At 31.6% G+C, this 22,933-nt stretch overlaps 1 protein-coding gene across 4 annotated transcripts in view; it reads right to left on the bottom strand.

Moving 5' to 3' along the window:
- The window catches only part of LOC127838346 (neurotrypsin-like), a 297,353-nt gene that overhangs the window by 261,809 nt on the left and 12,611 nt on the right, over positions 1-22,933 (bottom strand). Inside the window, exons 2-7 of one of the 4 annotated variants that reach the window (XM_052366046.1) lie at positions 22,645-22,823; positions 13,719-13,857; positions 12,837-13,006; positions 11,075-11,219; positions 10,717-10,907; positions 10,424-10,559 (exon numbers count right to left, since the gene is read on the bottom strand). In XM_052366046.1, the coding sequence (XP_052222006.1) occupies positions 10,424-10,559; positions 10,717-10,907; positions 11,075-11,219; positions 12,837-13,006; positions 13,719-13,857; positions 22,645-22,823 (960 nt within the window). Of the gene's footprint in view, positions 1-10,423; positions 10,560-10,716; positions 10,908-11,074; positions 11,220-12,836; positions 13,007-13,718; positions 13,858-22,644; positions 22,824-22,933 lie in introns of those variants that run through there. The other 3 variants (XM_052366048.1, XM_052366047.1, XR_008029778.1) reach the window with 3 other exon arrangements.

The following is a 22,933-nucleotide window of genomic DNA, read 5'->3' on the forward strand; positions in this document are numbered from 1 at the left end:
TGTCAAGCTCTCCCATTTAGATGCAACTTGAACAAAAAGACTAAAAAGGTCGTTGATAATAACTGAAAGAAGCCGACTGTAATCCTGTTTCAAATTTTTATTTTGTATAACATTAAATACAATGAACTCGTAGTGAACCCTTGTATAAAAGAGTTACTACATACATGTACTTTTTTACGTGTTTGATATTATTACGTTCGGAATTTCTTTCATGAGTAACAAAACAAAGAAATATATAACATCCGATCAGCTTTTGTGCCGCCGGCCAACTACTTGTGAATTATTTTAGTTGTTTAATATGTTTTCATGGCTTTGTAAACGTGCTTACCTTTATATGAACGGCCAAGTCTATTTGACCTATTTAAAGCATGGTTTTCCACGTTTTGAACATAGCTGGTGGTGATTCCAATGTCATGATTGACTTAAAAGTACCAAATCGTGTACAAAGTCAACCATGTTTTTGGCAAGAGTGTATTGACGTCAGTTTGGTAGACTTTTCAAATGGAAGACTTTTTAAGATAATAGTTATACAAACTTTTCATGACCAACGCTAGTTCCTAGACCACGTGGTTTATTGTCGCTTTGGTATCATAATCAACGATTTGCATAAATTAAGAGCATGCTAATTCTTTCTTTTGGCCAAGTGATGGAGAGGTAAATTACCAACTTCAAACATGTGTTACGGTTATGTGGTTAATAATACCGCCATTGTACCATGGTCAGCTATGATTTAATCAAGATCTTAAGACAATAATTATTCATGAAAACTTTCGAAATCGACGTAATAGTTTATATTTTATGCTTTCAGATGGATTATAGAGAGATATCAGTCAATTAAAACTGATATTTCACTGTTTCAAACAGTAACAAATAACAGTGAAAATTGTCAATAATCTTTATTGTTCGGCAGGAACTATTTATAGATATTTGGTATTCTCATTGTGACCCCCAAAATTACAAAGGGTGACTTCTCTGCTTTGAATGTTTATAAAAACTACGGACAAGCTTCCCTAGAATATAATGTAATTACATCGATAGTACACCAAATCCAACAAATATCGTTTCTCTATTTCTTTTATGATTTCAATGGATAAAACAACATAAATATAATTACAAAAAAGTTATCATGCTGATAATGATAAATTATTTTAAATTTACACGAGTTTGCTTTTTTTCTTAAATATCAGTTAACTGCGCATTTGAATTTAGTCCTCAAGTTAATGTCTCTTTACATGATGGTTGATATTATTGTAAACTGTATTCACACAATCCGTCAACAAGTACCTTCAACAATATACCGTATTTTTTGTAAACAGTTTGAAATTTCAGTTATCAAGTACTGGTGATGGCGTTAACCCAAAATATTACTTTCAATCAGTATACCTTTTCTTTTGAAATAACATACTATAGTTACTTTGTAATTTGTTTTGGTCAAACGTGCATTGTATTGCCAGTTTAGAACACTAACACGTGAAGTAGTTACCTGATCGGAACGAAGTACCACCCCACAAATAAAGTCATCTAGAACTTCAAACAATCGAAATGTGTTAAGACAGCGTCTTGTAAGATACATAAACAATAACACTCATAAACAAGGCTTTATTCCGGATATATACAGATTACAGAAATACCAGTTGTAAGATATTTAACCCCAGTACATAAAACACAGCTTTATTTTATTCTAAAAACGGATATTGAAAATATTAGTCACTGATAAATAGTACGTGCGTCCAACACTAACTACATGCACTTTACGAATTCAATGTCAATGAATCCACGTCACGTTCGGAAATTTCAGTGCCATAATGTCACAACGTTGAAAAGTTCATTCAAGAAAAAGAACAAAGACACGGCAGCCTTGAATATTAAGATTAAATAGTCTGGTCAGAACATTATCTAATTTAAAAAAAACTATATGAGCTAGGAACAATACACTGTTTGAAAATGCGATAAGAACTAATAAAAAAGTCATAAAATGTTTTTGTTCTTATATAAAACCTACGTGTGGAGCCTGGCAATTAAGTATAAATCACGTTTTTTTAAATTGTTTTACTGTGTATACTATTTTGTTTTTATTTTGCTGTCAATTAAATCCTATTAAAGTTTCTAAATAAACGAATTTACGAATAACATACAAAGCATATATAAATACTTATTATAATAGTAGCTAATGGTATACGACAAATAACAAAGATCATATGCATAATTTTACCGATTAAATATCGTGATTGTGACAATTTCTTAATCATTGTGTCTATTTTACCGTGTCCGTATACCTATACTAATAGTAGGTAATAATACATCGTAACGTACATACATTCGAGCAAGCACATACTTGGTGACATACACTGTAAACATGTATATGATCATACAACAAAGTGATTGAACAAAGCAATAATGTTCAGACATGTTAAACAAGATATGCTAATATATATATATTATTTTTTGGTTTCCTTAAGATTAAAAATAAAATAAAAAATAAAACAACTGGGTTAATATATTTTTTCTTCGGTGCTTTTTTAAAGAGAAAAGAAAAGAACAACAGAATGATAGTTATGAAAAATGATGAGTTGTATAAAGTGGGAAGAAAGTATACTGGACTTGTGTGTTTTGTTGTATATTCACAATGATCTTATAAGATTGAAAAAAATATATTTTAGAAAGATAAACTAACATTAGAGTGAAATGTATATAAATGGACAAACATTATGAGAATTTAATCCGATTCCATTTTTGTTTAAAGATTTGTAATGTGTCATTACTGAGGGCTATTTCTTTCTTTATGATATGTGAGTTTATAATGTATGGATTGTGGCGTAATTTAAACCTGACACCACGGCAGAATTATATGGCAGACATAAGCAATAATATCGACATGCATACGTGTCTGCCCATTTGCTGTTGTTTATTGAATGGGGTTAACATTATAATATGGCGATTAGCAAAATTGACAAGAAGAAAATGAACAAAGTAAATTCTGCATGACTGCCTATCTTTGAATATGCATATATTTTATATTTTTATCGGCCGATTGTCGAGGTTCCACACGTGAGTAGCACGTATGTGGTGCAGGCAGAGTCAAACCGGTAAGGTCGGTAACTGAACTGGTGCTTTAGTTCGCAGTTCTCGACAGAAGTGGCGTTTGCACTGCACACAAGTGACCCCGTGATTTCCACATCATTAGTTCCAGCTGTCTGTCCAGTGAATGTGGCATTACCACTGAAGAGCAAGAGTTTGAGTATATTATTACTACGACAGCCTTTACTATAACATTATTTTGCCATTTTGCCATTTAACAGCTTCAATGAAATATGAATCACCCTTAAGATATAGCAATACAAGAAATTATTGTAAAATACTACATCATTTAAAATAAAATATGCATATTTATTTTATTTTGCTTTAACATTTTCAACACATTAAATTGAATTAACAAATTTAATTACAACGAATCAAAAGGAAGTCCTCTATATTTTGAGAGTCAAGCATCAGTTCGTGGGGGCATAACTGAATCTACATGAAATAATTGGTCACAGTGTCTCAAAACTGGATGACCTTGACTACCATCTAATGAATTGTAGGAGACATTTATTTCCGGTTAAGGCTGTCTTTAATGCCCACCTCCCAATTGTAAAAAATAGTTTAAAAGGTCAGTACTAAAGTTATTCTTATTTATCACTTTCCCATATTTATCTACAAATCCCTGGGATATCTTATTGCCATGGTGTAAACTTAATTGGCAACATTAACCAATGTTGGTGCATCACTGATGTGTGAAGTTTCCTAAAAAAACGACATCCTCTTTTGCCATGATTGTGCTGAGTAGCCATAATGTAACATTTATTGTTAGAAACGTATTGTATGTATATATACCATTGTAATAAGATGCACTATAATAGATGATAAAGTTTATCAAGAACAAAGATGTTAATATACATGATGTTGTACGTTTATGATATGTCTGTGACAGCAAATACTCAAAGTATTTTAATAAGAAATTTAAACACGATAAAATATATATTATTAACTAATTTTAATATGGAATCTAGATTTAAATATAGATAAATTGTTTACTTATACGAAAATTCAAATTAACTACATTTTACTTTACATTATTTTTAGTGAAACAACACATGTAAGTAAAAAAATTGCATAACTTAAAATGAGCCCTATACAAAATAACAACTACATGCCTAAATTATATACTATCATGAAAACGTCAAATACCTATACATTTTTTCTTGGAAAAACAACTAGAACAAAATCTACAAAATCCCTATCAAGAAAATGGTGTGAAAATATGTATAGATAGACCTGCTTTAAGCAACACACATTATCATCTCTTTGTCCACTTTTGTTTTCGCATTATGCCAAGGATAAAGGGATACTTAAAATGTGTATGCATAGTCTTTTTTATTGTTGTTTTATTTTTCACATGTATTGTGTTTAATTTGTATGTTAACGATCCTTTTTTATGCTATCATTGTGTTTTTTTTCCAATACAAACTTTTTTCTACACCCATCGCACATATATATATTGAATTACCTCAAATAATTTGCAAAAAAGTTTATGTTTTTTTTTAAAGGAGGCTTTTTGCGCGAGTAATTATTTTTTTTACAAAATTGGACGATCTGCGTTTTTGAGACCAAAATAAAAAATGTTCTGTTTCTATCTCAATACAAAAACGCAATATGCGTTCACACAAAAATTGTTTTGCAATAAATACTATGCACACTATATAAACAAGCATCTATGGAATCCTTAATATCAACAGTTAATGTTCGCGGTTTAAGCAATAAAAACAAAAGATTGCACATTTTTGAATGGCTAAAGGGGTTAAATCACTCAATATACATACTGCAGGAGACCCATTTATCAAAAGATAATTTTGAAAAATGGAAACAGGATTGGCCCGGGAAATTCGTTTAAAGTGGAAATAAAACAAACAGCGAAGGGGTTGGGATTTTTATTCATCCAAAAAGCAATATAGAAATTATCAAAAGCACAGAAATTATAGGGGGTCGATTGCCCCCGCCGATATTAAAATTCAAAAAAAAAATCATCACATTAATTAACGTTTACGGATTAAACTCTGATGACATAAAAAATGTAATACACTACAAAATTATCTGCTAAAGCACAATGAAAAATCACACATCGAAGGAGGAGATTTTAATACTGTCTTGAACACAGATATAGATAAGAAGAATGGAAGCAATAAAACACATTCAAAATGCAGAAATATCCTGCTAAATACTATATCGACATGTGAACTAACAGATATTTGGAGAACAAAACACCCAGAAAAATTACAATATACATGGTATTCAAATACAAAACCACCAATACACTGTAGACTAGATTATTTCCTGATATCTGATAACTTATGTAACTTAATCAATATATGTAGCATAAAAAACTCGATATAAAACCGACCATTTTCTAGTATATTTATCAATTAACGAATCTCTTTTAGGAAAAGGCCAAGGTTATGTCAAATTAAACAACTCTATTTTATTAGATATTGAATATCAAGAAAAGATTAAGATAAGAATAAACGATGTGGTAAATGCTAACCCAAACTCAAATCCAAATACAGTTTGGGAAATTATAAAAGGTACCGTACGAAATGAAACCATTAAATACACATCTTCAAAAAGAAACAAAACCAAATAGAAGAAAAGAAATTGGAAGATGAGATTCGCCTGATCGAAAAACAAATGGTTTGCAATAATTATAATACTACTAATAATAATAATACTAATAATAATAATAATAATAATTATAAAAATAATAATAATAATAATTCAGTGTTTTCTATGGCAATTTCGGGGCCGATATTCGGCCCCATTCTTCTCCGAAAATAGTATATATTTCCCCCCATTTTTTAAAAAAAAATCCCCTCCAAAAGTTAAAAAAAAATATTTATTTTTTTTAGAAACAACTGCCTCATGATGAAAGATTTATCTCAAATTCATTTTATAAACAACTAACAAGGTATATATCTATAATTAATATGATTTTTTATTATTATAATGAGTTATATTAAATTAGGTTTTCCCAAATCAGTGGACTTCATGAATTAAACAGTTTTCCAAAATGGCCAGGAAAAGGCCTGATGTATCTATATTGTGTCAATATTTGTTGATAAAAACATTTCAATTGGCCCATTTAATTGATAAAAAATGCTCACATTTGCCATTTTAAAGAATCCCAATTAGACTCTAATTGGCTTGGAAAACTGATACTGTGCATGACGGCTGAACTGAATGAAACTAATGTTGAACAAATCATTGATATATATTTAAGAAAAAGAACAGAGACATTCAGCTGTGAATATTACATGCATACATACATGTGTGTTCATATAATAAATTGCATTACATATAAAAGAATGACTTCTTAATTTTCCCCTCTTCCTTAAAAAACGACGCGTTTTTCCCCTTTGGACGGGCCCCGCCACCATTCCCCTATAGGTGAAAAAACACTGTAATTATACTTATTATAATAGTAACAATAATAACAATAACGATGAGCTTTCAGAATTAATCAAACAAAAAAACTGAAATAAGAACAAATTTATGAAACAAAAATAAATGGTTCAATTATAAGAGCTTAAGCTATTAAAATAGAAAACAATGAACATACCACAGCTTATTTCGCAAATCTAGAGAAGTGAAATGCCGAAAGAAAGACAATTAATACACTTCTCAAAAATGGTAAAACACTTAAAACGAAAAATGAAATCTTGGAAGCCGAAGTAAGATACTATAAAAACCTTTATAGAAATGATTTACCAGAAGAAATAGACGACGACAACATTTTTCTCAGAACCGAAACTAAAACACTAACCAATGACAGCAAACAATCGTGTGAAGGAAAATTTAACGAATATGAATGCGGAAGTGCACTTTTAGAAATGACTTACAACAAAAGTCCAGGTTCAGATGGCCTAACAGTCGAGTTTTATAAAATGTTTTGGAACACACTTAAGCCCTATTATATAAATTCAATTAATTATTCGTTTGGTAAAGGCGAAATCACTGAATTGCAAAAAGAAAGCATTATTACAATACTACCTAAACAAGGAAAAGATTTAGATTATCTAGCAAACTGGAGACCTATAAGTTTATTAAATACAGACTATAAAATTGCTACAAAAGCCATCGCGAACAGAATTAAAAAATGCTTACCTAAACTTATATCCTTTGACCAAACCGGATTTATGAAAAATCGATACATTGGAGAAAATGTCCGTTTGATATTACATGTAATATAACACTAAAATGCAACACAAAAACCTGGACTGTTATTTTTTGCAGATTTTGAAAAAGCTTTCGACAGCTTAAACCATAAATTTATAATAAAATGTCTTTAATAAAATTGAATTTTGGGTCAAACCTAATCCAGTGGGTCGAAGTTTTTTACACTAACATAAAAAGTCTAATAATAAACAATGGCCATCTTAAAGAAAGTTTTGAAATAAAAAAAAGGAGTCAGACAAGGCTGCCCGTTATCATCCTCATTATTTATTATATGCTTGCAACTATTATCAAACTATATCGAGCAAAATAGCAAAATTAAAGGCATAAATGTATTGGACAAAGAAATAAAACAAACCTTTTTTGCCGATGACGCAACTTTGTTCCTAAATGGATGCGAGCAATCATTAAAAGCATTAGTACAAACCCTGACTGAATTTAAAAATATATCAGGCCTTAACCTTAATACCGCGAAATCAACCGATATTACGAATTGGATCCTTGAACAAAACCAACACCAAATTCTGCAATGAAAAGCCTTTTATTTGGACATCTCAAGAAGCAAAAACTTTAGAAATCACTTTTTGTAATCAAAGTGATTTGAAAGTACAAAATAACTTAATCCCAAAACTGAATGTCTTCAATACATGTTTAAAACAATGGCAACACAGGAAACTTACATTAATGGGCAAAATTACTGTCATTAAAACATTTCGTTGCCAAAATTAATCTATCCATTTTTAGTCTTACCGAACCCTTCTAGCATAATACTGAATAACATAACAAAGAGTATATTCAACTTTATATGGGACAATAGGCCGGACAAAATTAAAAGAAAAATTCTATATAAAAAGTATGAAAATGGTGGTTTAAACCTTACAAACATTAATAATTTCTTAACTTCAATAAAAGATAGCTGGATAAAAAGATATTTAGACTCTGAAAACTGTGGTAAATGGAACCTTTTATGGGACTTGAGATTTAATAAATATGGAATCGAACTTATTTTTTAAAGTGAACTCAGTGATAAACTATAACATAAATAAGCGGAGGTAACACTTTTCTACACGACGTCATGACATCGTGGTCTGCAGCAAATGCGATATACAAATCACAGCATTCACAAAAACGCATCAAAAAGAAAATAATATGAAAAAACAAGTCAATAACCGCCAACGGAAAAACACTATTTCATCGCGATTGGTATGACAGAGGTATAAAATACGTATACCAACTTTTTAACTTTAAAAATAAAACGATGTATAATTTTGAAAACATTAAATACCTCTACGACATCAATAGCAACGACGTTATGAAATTCAATACCTTAATCACATCTATCCCATCAAAATATAAAAGTGAAGAAAGCATAAATGACCTCGATATCAATCAACCAGACGACACTTTGTTAAAAGGGCAATTAAAAAACAAAATGCCCTTATAAATTTTTATACAATATTCCGTTGCAAAACGAAGGCAATGACATTATTGAAAACAAATGGAACACACATTTTACTGATATAGACTCAACCACGTGGAAAAATCTATATCTTACCCCAAATTTCAAATATAGACATGTCTTTACGCAGCTTCCAATATAAATTTATCATGCGAATTGTCCCCACAAACACATATCTTTTTAAATGCAAACTTAGCAACAGCACTTTATGTTTTTTTTGTCAATCACAAATTGTAACAATAGACCACTTATTGTGGGAGTGCCAACACGTTCAAATAATATGGAAAAAGATGGAAACATTTCTAGCCAGTAAAAACATATAAATTTAAATAAATAAAACCAATGCTTTCTTTGGATGCACTGAAAAAAAACTACACTCAGATGTATTTAACTTTATTATGATGCTATTACAGTCTTTTATATTTAAAATGAAATTTAAAAAATGCATACCAACTTTTCCTCTCTTTATTGAATACCTAAATACGAGAATAAAAATTGAATCAGAGATAAAAAAAAATATATATGAACAACACCAAAAAAAGGGGTTAAATTCAGGTTATTCATACCTTCTACAAAACATGAATAATGCTATTCAGACAAATGTTATGGCAAAACATTTTTAAAAAATTCCTTCTCAATAGAAAAACAAATACTCAAAACAATTCGATTCCAACACACTTTGTTGTAAAACTTTTTTTTTCCTTTTATTTTTGTAGATAACAAACCTTCTGTTTCGTAAAAACAAATTATCAATTTTATGTTTTGCGATAAGTCACAAGGTTCTTAATATGACATTATCACTGTTAACATTGTTTAAAATGTATTCACGCATACGCTAAATATTTGACATGTTAAAGTACAAAAAGGTACATTTTTCAAACACTTTCTTATGTATTTCGTTTTTTTTGGTTAATAACGATGTATACTACATTGTAAAGACACGTGAGAAATAAATGAGAAAAAAATGATGGTGATTGTGTTGGGATATAACCAGGCAGAAATAACAGTCCATGTCATTGTATTTTAAACATATGTTTTCTCTGCGCAGTATAAACCATGAAGCTATGCTCTGACTGTCGCATTACACATGTTTTGATTTTCTCGTTCTTTCAAGTTCATGTCTTTAGTTCACTATGAAGTGTTGTTACTGATGAAATAGTAAGTGTGCTTATGTCGATGATTTTATTTTAATGCACAAACAGCTAAAGGCTTATCTGAAACGCTCTCGAGTTCGTTTCCTGGGACTAGAGCCAGTACTTGTTGTATATTGGGTGTCTAAGGAACGTCCTCAAAGTGCTTCTGTCGATTGATTAATGCAACACTTTAAAAATAAGATTTTATGCTGTAAACAACACTCATTTTAATGTACAGACGACAGAGAAAAATTAAGATGAAAGGAAGTAAAGGAATATATAAATCGAGTCCGGGGCCTTTTTTGAGTTACCATACTTTCTTTATAAATTTAAGTTTAATAAAGATTTACTTTATGTAGTAGAGTTCATAATTTTTGGAAATACTATGCGAATGAAAACAGTTGTCAATGAACTAGAAAAATAACTTACAGTCTCATATGAATACCAAATGCGTGCAATTCAAACACCTAACATTATATATACATATATAAACATTGTTACTGTTACAAATATACAGTTATACATTTTATTAAAACAGTTAAACATCAGACGGCAAAGGCAAACTCACCTGTATCCAATAATTCTGCAAGCTGATTGTGCAGTCTGTGATGAGAAATAGTCTATACACGACCCCCACTGGCGACCGTTTATTTCCATTAAGAGTTTGCCATCGGGTCCCAGTCTAAGTCCTTGTATCTTGTAAGCTTAAATATAACGAGAATGCAAAACATCCTTGCGCCAAAACGCAAATGTGCAAAAAAATGGCGATGTCAATATGTTATGTATTTATTTATATATGTATTGTAATCCATAATATAATTAAATTTAGAATAAAAATCCCTAAATTGTAAATTAATATACCTGAGCAAAATAAAGTGACATGTTGGTAGATTGATGACTGTCTAAGGCAATTGTCCTGTCCTCGTATGACGCAGTACTCAATGTCACCCACGCATTCACTGATTGACCTCTCCGTTCCGGAACAGTTTACATACTGCTTGAAGTAATCCAGAGTTCTTCCAGGTATAGCACGTCCAGAAAATCCCATGCGGCTGGATTGTTTTTATTTTATGAACATAATTGTGTTTTAATGGTTGAACTATGAATTGTAATCAGTGACAATTGGCATTTTATAAGTTTAATGGAAGTTAAAGTTCTGAGTAGCAACATAAAATCTTAGGTTTGTTAAATCTTAACCATGTTAGACAAAATGTCTTACCCATAACCAAGCATTGCGCACAATGTTTGAGCAGTGGTACTTGAAACGTTGCCGACGATATCGTATCGCAGGTCCCCGTGATACCCGTCTACTATACCTTCATATGGACGGGTTGCAAACAGTGGCTCAATCTTGATAATGTCCCCTTGCACATAAAAGTCAATAAATGTAATTATCTTCGTGTTCACATAAACAACAATATTGTAAGTTTTGAAGAAAGATAAACATTTTAGTTATGACATAAAATGTGATTGCAGTAAAAGAAAACAATAATTATTAATACGTTACCTAGGTCTACCAGTGTCATTTACTTTTCTGGATAACAGAAAATGCGTGTAGAATATCAACAACCAGGTCTTTAAACATATAGCCATTTAAGATAAATTTGATACACAGACGAACATTCCCCCAAAGTTAAGAAAACAAATTGCGTTTATTACACAAAAAGAAACTGGCATTCATTCGGTAAATGATCGAATAATTATTTACAGAAAAGAACAGTATATTTTCACTACTGAAAACGCCGTTGACAGACATTTTTCTTTGGGGCAAAAGTATGTACAGTTACACTTCATTAAAATTTCAAAGATATTGTCTATACAATGATCTTATTCAAACAAGAAGACCAATGTGGTCTTAAAGTAACATCACTATTCAAAATCAACGAAAATTTCGTACAATTGTTCGTAAAATAAACTTAACCTATTTAAAAACAGTGTTCCTTATGGCAATTGCCGAAAATTCAACACCAGATGGTAAAATAGATGTTTGTAGATACGAAATTCTCTTTTTTATTATTGTTTTGCATATCTATTCATACGATACATGAACACTAAATGGTGTTCGTGTGTTGTATGAATAGACATATTCTCGGGAATTAAGTGTGGCCACAAATAAATAAAAACGAGCATTTTGTATCTACAAAAATCTATGTAATCATTCCACATCTAGCGTTGAAATTTTGGCTATTACTATAAGAAACACTGATTGTTAAGGTGTTAACTTAATTTTATGAAATACTTAACGAAATTTTCGTTGATTTTGAGCGTTATAGAGACTTTAAAGTTTTGAGAACAACGTACAACAAATAACAAAACTTGATCTATAGACGTCGTTTGGACCCCACTTGACAAAGAAAACAAATATTTTGATTGTGATCTATCAAGATTAGTTCATACATTTGGCTCTTATATTGTGTTTTTTTTAAGATTCGACTGATGACCACAAGTAATGCAAATTCTACATTGGCCTATATATTGTAAAGTGTCCGATTAACTTCCATCAAGTTGGAGCAATAAATGTGGCTTCTACGTAGTTGTATTTGATAAATGTGACTTTAAGAGTGGTAAAAGGTGTTTATGAAGAATTGACGTTCTGATCATTTTTGTAGGTTCGCGTGACCAAGATTTAAATTTGGCTATATTGCAAAGATTACCATGTACATTTTAAGTTTTATATATAATGAAGTATGCGTTGCTTTTAGATTTATTAAAGTTGTATCTAAGATTTGAATTAGTTTCTTGATATCCGTGACGCCGATGTAAGCTTTGCCTAGATATTGTCAAAATAATCATGAGGATCAAAATTAAGAAAGCTTGAAAGAAAATATGTATGACGACGGACGCTGAAAATAGACTGACCGCAATAGCTCATCTTATGCACGCTGTTCTCAGGTGCGCCTAATTTTACTTGTTTGTAATCATGATGAATTTTGCAAAATGCTTTCATTTCATGCTAACTAAAGAATGAACCCAGAGCTGACCTTCGCATTCTAACCCGACAACGTTTTTATTGTCACATCCGGGAATCTCCATATCAGAATGGTTGCACAATTCCAATGAGATTTCATCCCCCGAACAGGTGATATTTCGCTTGTATATCGATAGTGACCCGGCGCCAAAATACGAGTTCATCCACAGCTGTGTTGCACCACTGAATGATGTGGCATACCATTTGTTATATTCGATAAGCAATTCATTTTAATTTTTGCAATCATTTGTATTGATGTGTGTATTGAAATTCTGGACCTTGCTAACACAGAATTGATATGCGCAATAAATTTTCCTATCCATGTAAAATCAACACGTTAAGTTTTCATTTAAATGATTGGTACATTTTTTATATACGAAGCGGGTTTACACATACATGTCTTAGGGATTAATGTTTTAATTTAAAGTACGTAAATGCGCAAATTCAACAAATATTTCGTAAAGTAAAGTTTACCCATACAAACAATCAATGTAGCAATTATAGCAAAAATTAAACGCTAGATTTGGTCTGGCAACATAAATTTAACGAGATACAAATGATCTTTTATATTTTAAACACAGTTGAATTTCGGTATTTCTGGGACAGTATCCATAAATTATGCAAATTAACGCAAACCGAATGAATCTGATCCTACTCGAGTAAAAGGAAATAAGATGACATCGTGAAACAATTTATTAGATGCTAAAAGATGCATTATGTTTGTATTATAACGTGTTTACTCAAATGTTACTTTTTATAGTCGTCCTATTGTACATAACACTCGTTAAGTACTTTGTAGTGTTGTTTGATTTATAGCATAATAGCATGGGCAGTGTTAACGTGTCTTTAAATTCGCTGATTCTTTTTATAAATTCTGTTATAGGCATTTACCTACCGTTTGTATCCAAGTGAAGCACATAGGACGTTGGCAGCCCGGCTGTCAAATCCAAGTGAGCAGATTGAGTTCAGCTGTCCAAACAGACCTGCCTCGACTCGACCTTGAAGCTTAGACGCACCATCAGCTAACTGGGCCGCTGATAAATTAATATCAATAATGAAAATCTAGAAATACTATCAGTAGAAGAATGCGTTTATGGTAGTGTTATACATACGGTAAATAACCAATTTTATGTACAATTTAAGAGAATGCATACAATACAAGATTAACAATAAATAAATTCAGCCCAGGAATAATCCTTCAACATTGCAAGTTCACATTCGGTAACATAGAAATAACCTTACAAACATTCATAAACCAAACTTAAATAATGTTTGGTTCACCGTCTCTGGACGATCGATGCAAAACAAAATTATTTAAGGACGAAAGGCATGTTATATAAATGTGGAAGAAACATGTTATATCGAGAGAAAAGGGGATGCACTGAACAATGCAGAAAATACTCGACATATCACACAAGTACACACAATAACACATATGAAAATGCATTTTCATAAAAACTTATTACATAGCCATTGTTACTGCATGAATTTGTTATTGGAAACCATTTAGAACTGTTGCGTTTATATTGAACTAAATATAATGTATTAACGTTAACAATAAAAAAAGGAAACGCATTTTTATGTCATATAATAATGCGCATGTTAATCAAAGTTCTGCCAATTGAAAATTCTCCAATATCATGACCGTATAAGATCATAAAACATATTAAACTTTTAATTCGGTGTAATTAGCAAACACGACTAAACATGTAAGCATAAACGTATATATAATTACATAATGTTATTTTGTTTTGTCCGTGTGTCGTGGGCGGGATTCGACCAACGAATTAAAGGCAGTTAAAGTGATCAATTTCATGAGTAAATTTGATACAACAACACCGAATTGGTGTAGAAAGTGATTTCAACCAATGTAATACTTAATTGAAGAAAACCCAGAAATTAAATAATTTTATTGCAAAACGGGTTAGAGTTTCTTATTGCAATTTAATGTTTGTATAACAACTCGTTTGGCAAAAAAATCCGAATTGCAACAAATTTATTGCAAAACGGGTTGGAGTGTTTTATTGCAGTTTGGAATTTTCATAACAACCCGCTTTGCAATAAACCCGTTTTGCAATAAAATAATTACACGTGTATTAATTTATTCAAATGTATTGGAAACTTTAAAAAGGAAATGTGAAATCTCGAATTGAGATAATAGTATTTCCAAATATAGACAAAACTGTTAATTTCTACTAAAAATTAAAAAGCATTGAAGGCGATGCATTTCGAGATTTAAAACGATAAAACAACACATTATGTATATAGAAAGTGATATCAACAAATATGTAACTTAAGTCAAGACTGTGTGTAACAAACCGTTTCGCAATGAGATCATCTCATATATACTATACGGTATAAAGGAAGTTTCAAATGTCGTCACTAACGTAAGCATGATAAAACAAGGCTGACTGTACATATGAAGTGATGTTCACCAATTAGGGAATTAAGTGAAGAATACCCAGAAGTGAATAGTTTTATTGCAAAAAGGGTTGCAGTGTTTAATTGCAATGTGCATTTTGTATAACAACCCGTTGTGCACTAAACTCTTTTTGCAATAAACTCATTAGACATGAACGTATTGATTCAAAATGATTTGACACGCTGAAAAGAAAGATTTAAATGTCGTATTTAGGGAGTTTGTGTATACATATAATAAGACAGAGGTGTAAGATTCGACCAAAAATTAACAGACATTGAAAGTGACCAATTTCATGAGGACGTGTGATAAACAAACACATAATGTATATAAACAGTGCTATTGACACTTTCATGATTGAGCGAATTTACCCAGAAATTCAATAATGTTATTGCAAAACGGATTGCATTGTCTTATTGCCTGGAAAAAAATAACAGTCCGTTTGGCAATAAACTCGTTTTGCACTTATCCATCACACATGTACTAATTAATTCCAATTGATTGGAAACTTTTCGAAGACAGTCTGTAATGTTGTTTATAATGATTTTTTTTCAAAATTAGACAGAGGTGTAAGATTAGACCAACAAATAAAAGGCTGTTAAAGTGATAAATTTCATGAGTAAATGTGATACAACAACTCCGAAAAGGTATAGAAAGTGATTTCAACCAATGAAATACTTAATTGAAGAAAACCCAGAAATGCAATAATTGTATTGCAAAACGGGTTAGAGTGTCTTATTGCAATTTGATATTTTTATAACAACCCGTTTTGCAATAAACCCGATATGCAATTATTTTATTGGAAAACGGATTGGTGTTTCTTATTGCAATTTGAAATTTCCTTAACAACCACTTTGCAATAAACCTGTTTTGCAATAAAATAATTACACGTGTATTAATCTATTCAAATAGATTGGAAACATTAAAAAGGAAATGTGAAATCTCGTATTGAAATAATAGTATTTCCCAACATAGACAATACTGTTAATTTCTACTTAAAATTAAAAAACATTGAAGGCGATGCATTTCGAGATTAAATTTGATAAAACAACACATAATGTATATAGAAAGTGATATCAACCAATTTGGAACTTAATTCAAGATTGTGTGTAACAAACTGTTTCGCAAAAAGATCATCACATACATAAGTTAATTGTTTCAAATTGATTAGAAACGGTGTAAAGGAAGTTTCAAATGTCATCTACAAGAAAAATATTATAAAGCAACAAATGATGTATATATGAAGTGATTTTCACCAATTTGGAAATTAAGTAAAGAAAACCCAGAAGTGAAAAAATTAATTGCAAAACGGGTTAGAGTGTCTTATTGCAATTTTGTAATTTTTATATTAACACGTTTTGGAATAAACCCGCTTTGCATTAAACTCATCACACATGTTCTAAATGATTCACATTGATAAAAAAAACTGTGAAAATAAAGTCTAATAACTGTCATATTTATGGATTTTCATTTTCAAAATAACACATAAGTATAAGTGCAGACCCAAAACGACATCGGAAGTGATCGATTTCATGATAAATATGATGAAACATTACAAAAGTGTATGGAAAGTGATTAAAACCAAGTTCGTACTGCGGTGAAGAAAACTCAGAAGTGCACTAATGTAATTCCTAAACGGGTTGTGGTGTCTTATTGCAATTTGATATTTTTATAACAACCCGGAATGCAATACACCCGTTTTGCAATAATTTAAAAATCGCCAATTTGTATTATATGTTTTATTGGATTGAGTTGCTTCAAGCTTAAAAAAAGCTAGTTGCCCTGGTTTTTAGCCAAACTCGTGGTACTTGATTTTGCAGACGACAGCAATAATTTCGCGCTGTTTCTTAAAACATGGGTTTTACATTGCATACATGTATAGTGAATGGTTATTATCACACGGCTGTAAACAAAGGGTGTACATCTGTTCTATAAATATACACGATTACATAAACATGCACTGGAATTAAATTGGCACCGCATCAAATTGTTAACGGGTATTGTTATTCACAACTTACTCGCAGTGCTTTCCACAGGATTGTTTAATACGCCCGGGCCGTCATCAGTGGAGGGAGAGGGGTTAGGGAGATGAGGCCATTCTGTACGTTATTTATGACGTTATTTGGGTCCGTTATGACTCTTTAATTAACAAACTATAAAGTCATGGAAAACGACTTTTATTTCATTGCTGAACACTTGTTCTCACGCATAGATACGCATAATCCCAACTCGATCGATTCACCAATGGATCCGTATCAGCCCAACTCGTATCAATTACTGCATACTTACTTCTTTCCCGTCGCTTTCCATTGCCAGATTATCCCGTATATTCCATTTTTAATAGTAAACTCAAGAATTTCATTAACATAAACTTTCTCCTTATTTTCTTAAGTAGCAAATGAAATTTTGGCATATGTGACTTTTTAAAGATGTGATGATATAATGCCCAATCGGGAAGGGGTTTTTCAACAGAACACACGTATGTCGCCTGCCTTGCTGTTCAGACTGTCTTTGAAAAGTTTCCAATCAATTAGAATCAATAAGTACGTGTGTGATATATTATTGCCAAACAGGCTTTTATTTCTTTTTTTACATTGCACTAAGATACTGCAACCCGTTTAGCAATAACATTATTGGATTTCTGGGTTACATTCGCTTAATCATGAAAGTGTTAAGATCACTGTTTATATACATTATGTGTTTGTTTATCACATGTCCTCATGAAATTGGTCACTTTCAATGTCTGTTTTTTTTTGGTCGTATCTTACACCTCTGCCTTATTATATGCATACAAACTCCCTAAATACGACATTTGAATCTTTCTCTTAGCGTTTCAAATCAATTTGAATCAATAAGTTCATGTGTAATGAGTTTTGCAAAAAAGAGTTTAGATCACAACGTGTTGTTATTCAAAATGCACATTGCAATAAGACACTGCAACCCGTTTTGCAATAAAAATATGCACTTCTGGGTATTCTTTACTTAATTCCCAAATTGGCGAACATCACTTCATTTATACATTCAGCCTTGTTTTGTCATATTTACGTTAGAGACGACATTCAAAATTTCCTTTATACCGTTTTAAATCAATATTAAACAATTTGTATATATGTGATGGTTTAATTGCGAAACGGGTTGTTACACAAAATTCACATTGCAATAAGACATTTCAACACGTTTTTTCCATAAACAATTGCATTTTCGCGTTATCTTAACTTAAGTACTTATTTGTTTGAAATCACTTTCGATACACATTCTGTATTGTTTTATCGTATGAAATCTCGAAATTCATCACATTTCATGCTTTTTAATTTTAAGTCTAAACTCACAGTTTTGTCTATAAAACAGTTTTATTTAAATACAACACTTGCAACTCCCTTTGAACTATCTCAATCCATTTGAATTAATTAATACAAGAGTGATGATTTTATTGCAAAACGGGTTAATTGCAAAACGGTTTGTTGTAAAACAATCAAATTGCAATAAGACACTCCAACCCGTTTTGCAATAAATTTATTGCAAAACGGGTTTATTGCACAACGGGTTGTTACAGGGCATTATTACTGCAACTGTATCAACGCAGTTTAACAAGCGTGATTTTTTTAATATTGACTTATAAAATTAAAAAACAAAATAATCATAATAACAATACGTTTGTTTGTACAGACGATTTGAATACCCTTTTCATCGATAAGACTTAAGCATACATATTGGCGTAATTGCATTAAAGTAACCGTTTAAAAACGTCACTGTACGACGATGGGTGGTTTTAATAAACATTAAACATCGGAGTTTGATTTGTGTATATGGCAAGCGGTTCGACGCATACTCCAAAGAAACTAGGTTTCTCATGAGAACCTAGGTTCTCAAAGTGAGAACCTATGTTCTCGCTTGAAGATTGCACATGGCTCCAAGAACCCAAGTTTTCAAATGAGTACCTAGGATTTCATGAGAACCTAGGTTCTCATGATAAACTTGGTTTCTCATGAAAACCTAGGTTCTCATTTGAAAACCTTGGTTCTCATGAAAAACCCAGTTTCTTGGGATTATGCGTCGAACTGCTTGCTATATCCGTGGGTTTTTTTTATTTGGGAACCATAGGTTCTCATGAGATCCTAGGTTCTCATGAGAACCTAGGTTTTCAGAATTACGCGTCTTTTATACTAAATCCGTTGATTTCATTTGGGAACCATAGGTATGTCTGGGATATAGTAGGCAATCATTATGGTATAAATAGAAGTTTAATCTCTATTGATAATGTGTAATAATGTCTTATTCAATCGTGAGATATCGGCCCACACTGCAAGAAAAACTTATGCACTAAAGACTTTGCAAACATATTTTAATAACTTGAGATATCTGCTAAAATAAAGTCCTTAACGGCGTGTTTTCATTCTGTCCAGCCCATGTGTAATCATATGTGAACCTTATTGATCCTGCGCCCTGAATAATATGTGTCCGGTATTCCAAACGAGCAAGTTTACGCCGTCCGACGCGTAATTCTGGAAACCTAGGTTCTCATGAGGACCTAGGTTCTCATGAGAAACCTAGTTTTTGGGGATTATGCGTCGAACCGCTTGCCATATGTGTATACAGATTTTAAAATCTTAGACGTTGAATGGAGAATTGTCGATTATGTGATTATTTGAAAAAACAATCCTTAAAACAGAACTTCAAATTAGCATTTTATAATTTGCATGTTTTAATGAGCAATGCATTTTGAAAACCAATTATCTTATCTTGGACTGCTAATATATTATCGAAATTACGATTTGACAATCATGACACCACATCAAACATACAGAAACACTGTAAATCAGGAAGGGAACAACAACTAATGATTTAGCTTAGGAAAAAAACTCAACTTCGGTTATCAAATACCATCGTACGAAATCCATATAATTATAAAGCGTTACAACCGCGAAACGATTAAATTATTTTTAAAGATTTTGATGTTGTCATTTAATATGGTGAAACACGTTGGTCATTTGTATAACGGTTGAAGTGACGTCGATTATATAACAGTACGGATGGCTATGTGGACCAAGCCATAGCGTTTTCATCCAAAGAACACAGATTTTAACCACGCCGGTGACAAACTTTTTTATCTTAGTTAACTATCCGTATTGTGGGGATCTACAGCTCCGTGATTAAAAACATTACAATTCAAGGTTCTTACCAAGACAGTTTGAAAAAAGTTTCCCCAATTGTTGAAAAACATACCCGTAGCCAGGGGGGTGCGTTGGGTGCGTTCGCACCAAATCTTTTTTGACGAGTAAAAAAATTGTACTATAAGTTGCACCAAACTAAATTTGACGCAAAAACGGTTATTTATTTTTTCAAGGAACCCAGTGAGTCTTCGTATTTAAGCATTAAAATGATGTTGTATCAATATGCAACCGACAGGTCATCATTTAATTAATTTCTCGATTAAGTCATTTCCAATATTGCGCATGATTTTTATTAAGAATTTTTAACTGTAGAATTGTTGAAATCAACAAAAGTTTTGACAGCAAAGTTTGAGAAGATCAGATCTAAGAAGCACTTCCCCGCTAATATGGAATTGGAATCTTTGTTATACATGTAAATGGATATTTGTTTTCTGTATAATGCAATACTATTAGCCTGGCACTTTAATCCGTATAGAATCGATATGTTTTTATAGAAATTGGATACTAAATTATTGTTTTGTAACTTTTGTCATCGTTCTTAATGTCTGTTAAAGCTATAACTTAAATAGATATCATAACAAAATGATCAAGCCTACTTATTGTGGGTTGAAATCCCAGTCCAATTACCTTTTCGACAATTATCTAAATGGCTTGAAAAACAATTTGATTAACTTGAATTAATAGTCTTATAAAAAAAGGAAATACATTTTAGATGATAATTAACGGAATGTTATGTCAGCTTCCGAAAATGACTGATATCCAAGGACACCCTGTTGACTATTGCCGAAGACTAATGAGTCACTGGCTAATAACTTTGCATTATACCACGATATATAACAACTACACATTGTGCACAGCATTGTCGACACACTGCGTTGTCTTTTTGTTATATCCCCGTACAACCATTTTCGGATCCCCTAAAGGGTTTTCCAGCAACAAAAATGTAAGCTATGCTCAAGACAGGATATTTTTGTTTGTTGAATGACAAGAAAACAAATAATTTCTACAAAGCAATGTAGCTTTTTTGTAGTTTACCAACGCTTAATGGCATCTATTCTGCTCCACAGACATAACTTTCCACAATGTTTTAATTATGCCAAACTTGATACTAGGAATGTCCTACTCTTAAACAGTTGTTATAATGTTTTTAAAACGTTATAACATATGATCAGGTGGAGATTAACGTTTAATGTTCATCAACTGTGACGGATCTTGAGCATATAATGGGCAAACAAGTACATCTTTTTTCTTCAACGTCCTGTTATATATTGTTAAGGACTTTGAGACCATATTGCCAGTAATTTGTGGTCATAGGGTCTTAATGAAGCCTTAAGTGGTATATTTTTCTGAAATCCGTTTAGAAAAAGATTACTAATTTGTTAAAAATAGTTTTAAAAAATTTAAGTAACCAGTTATACCATTTTGATTTCTTTAAAGTATTGATGCAGATTAGAGAAAACCAAGTTTTGTTCATCAGTTTTTGTTGTACAATACACTATAAGCACGTTTTGAGCAATTATAGGCCTCTGGTACTATGCATACTAGCAGACAAACAATTGTTTTGAAAAAAAAGTCAAATATTTCCATTTTATTTGCTCGATATATGAATGGTAGAATGCTGGAATGGTAAAACACACGAATTTTATTAAGATTCCAAGATTACAATAAATAATGATATTTTATACCGTTCTAATTGTTGATATTACATTCTACAAATGTGTTTTTGCATATGTAAACAAAGTGTGTGCGCGCATACTGCATACTACATACATCCCCTCCCGTGCATACCCCCTTTGCCACTTCGTTGCTCAATAACAATCGTCGATGGCAAAAATTCGCACCCCTCTTTTCAAAACCCTGGCTACGGGCCTGAAAAAGTGCCTTTAAAAGCTATTTGGTGTGTCAAGTAGTAGAAAATATGTATTTTTCGGTAATGCAAGTGTTTGCTATATTATCGATGAAAAGCGTTACAAACGCGGTAAATCGTTTACTATTCCGACTGATGCTTATCAATAAACGAACAAACATTTTAAAACGTTTTCACGTCGTGATTGTTGCTTTGCTTTTTTGAATATGAATTGTATTTTTTTTTCAATCTATGACCATAATTTTTACAAACAAATGTCATTTTACCAAACTTTTAACAAGACCCTTTTTTATGCAACTGTAAATATTGATGTCATTGTAAGAACGGAGCATTTTTGTTTGGTGTACTGTTGTAAGACACTTACGGATGCAGTTGATTTCTTTGTACAGGTTGTCATAGTCCGAATAGTCTGATCCGTAGAAAACATCACATTGTTTTGGTATGTCATCGATCGTTGTCATATTGTTAGTTGAACACCGGTTGATATGCATACACGCATCGGGATATGAAGAGTTAGACTTTGGTTGAATAACGGACTCATTCCTGGATGATATTAAGTTTATTCAGAATAAAAGTGCATTCGACACGTTTTAATTTATATTATGTATATTATTTACTAATTCTAAAAAAACATACCAGCAAATTATAGGCAT

This window comes from Dreissena polymorpha, chromosome 7 (genome assembly GCF_020536995.1).
Source record: "Dreissena polymorpha isolate Duluth1 chromosome 7, UMN_Dpol_1.0, whole genome shotgun sequence".
In the NCBI taxonomy this organism is placed as follows: domain Eukaryota; kingdom Metazoa; phylum Mollusca; class Bivalvia; order Myida; family Dreissenidae; genus Dreissena; species Dreissena polymorpha.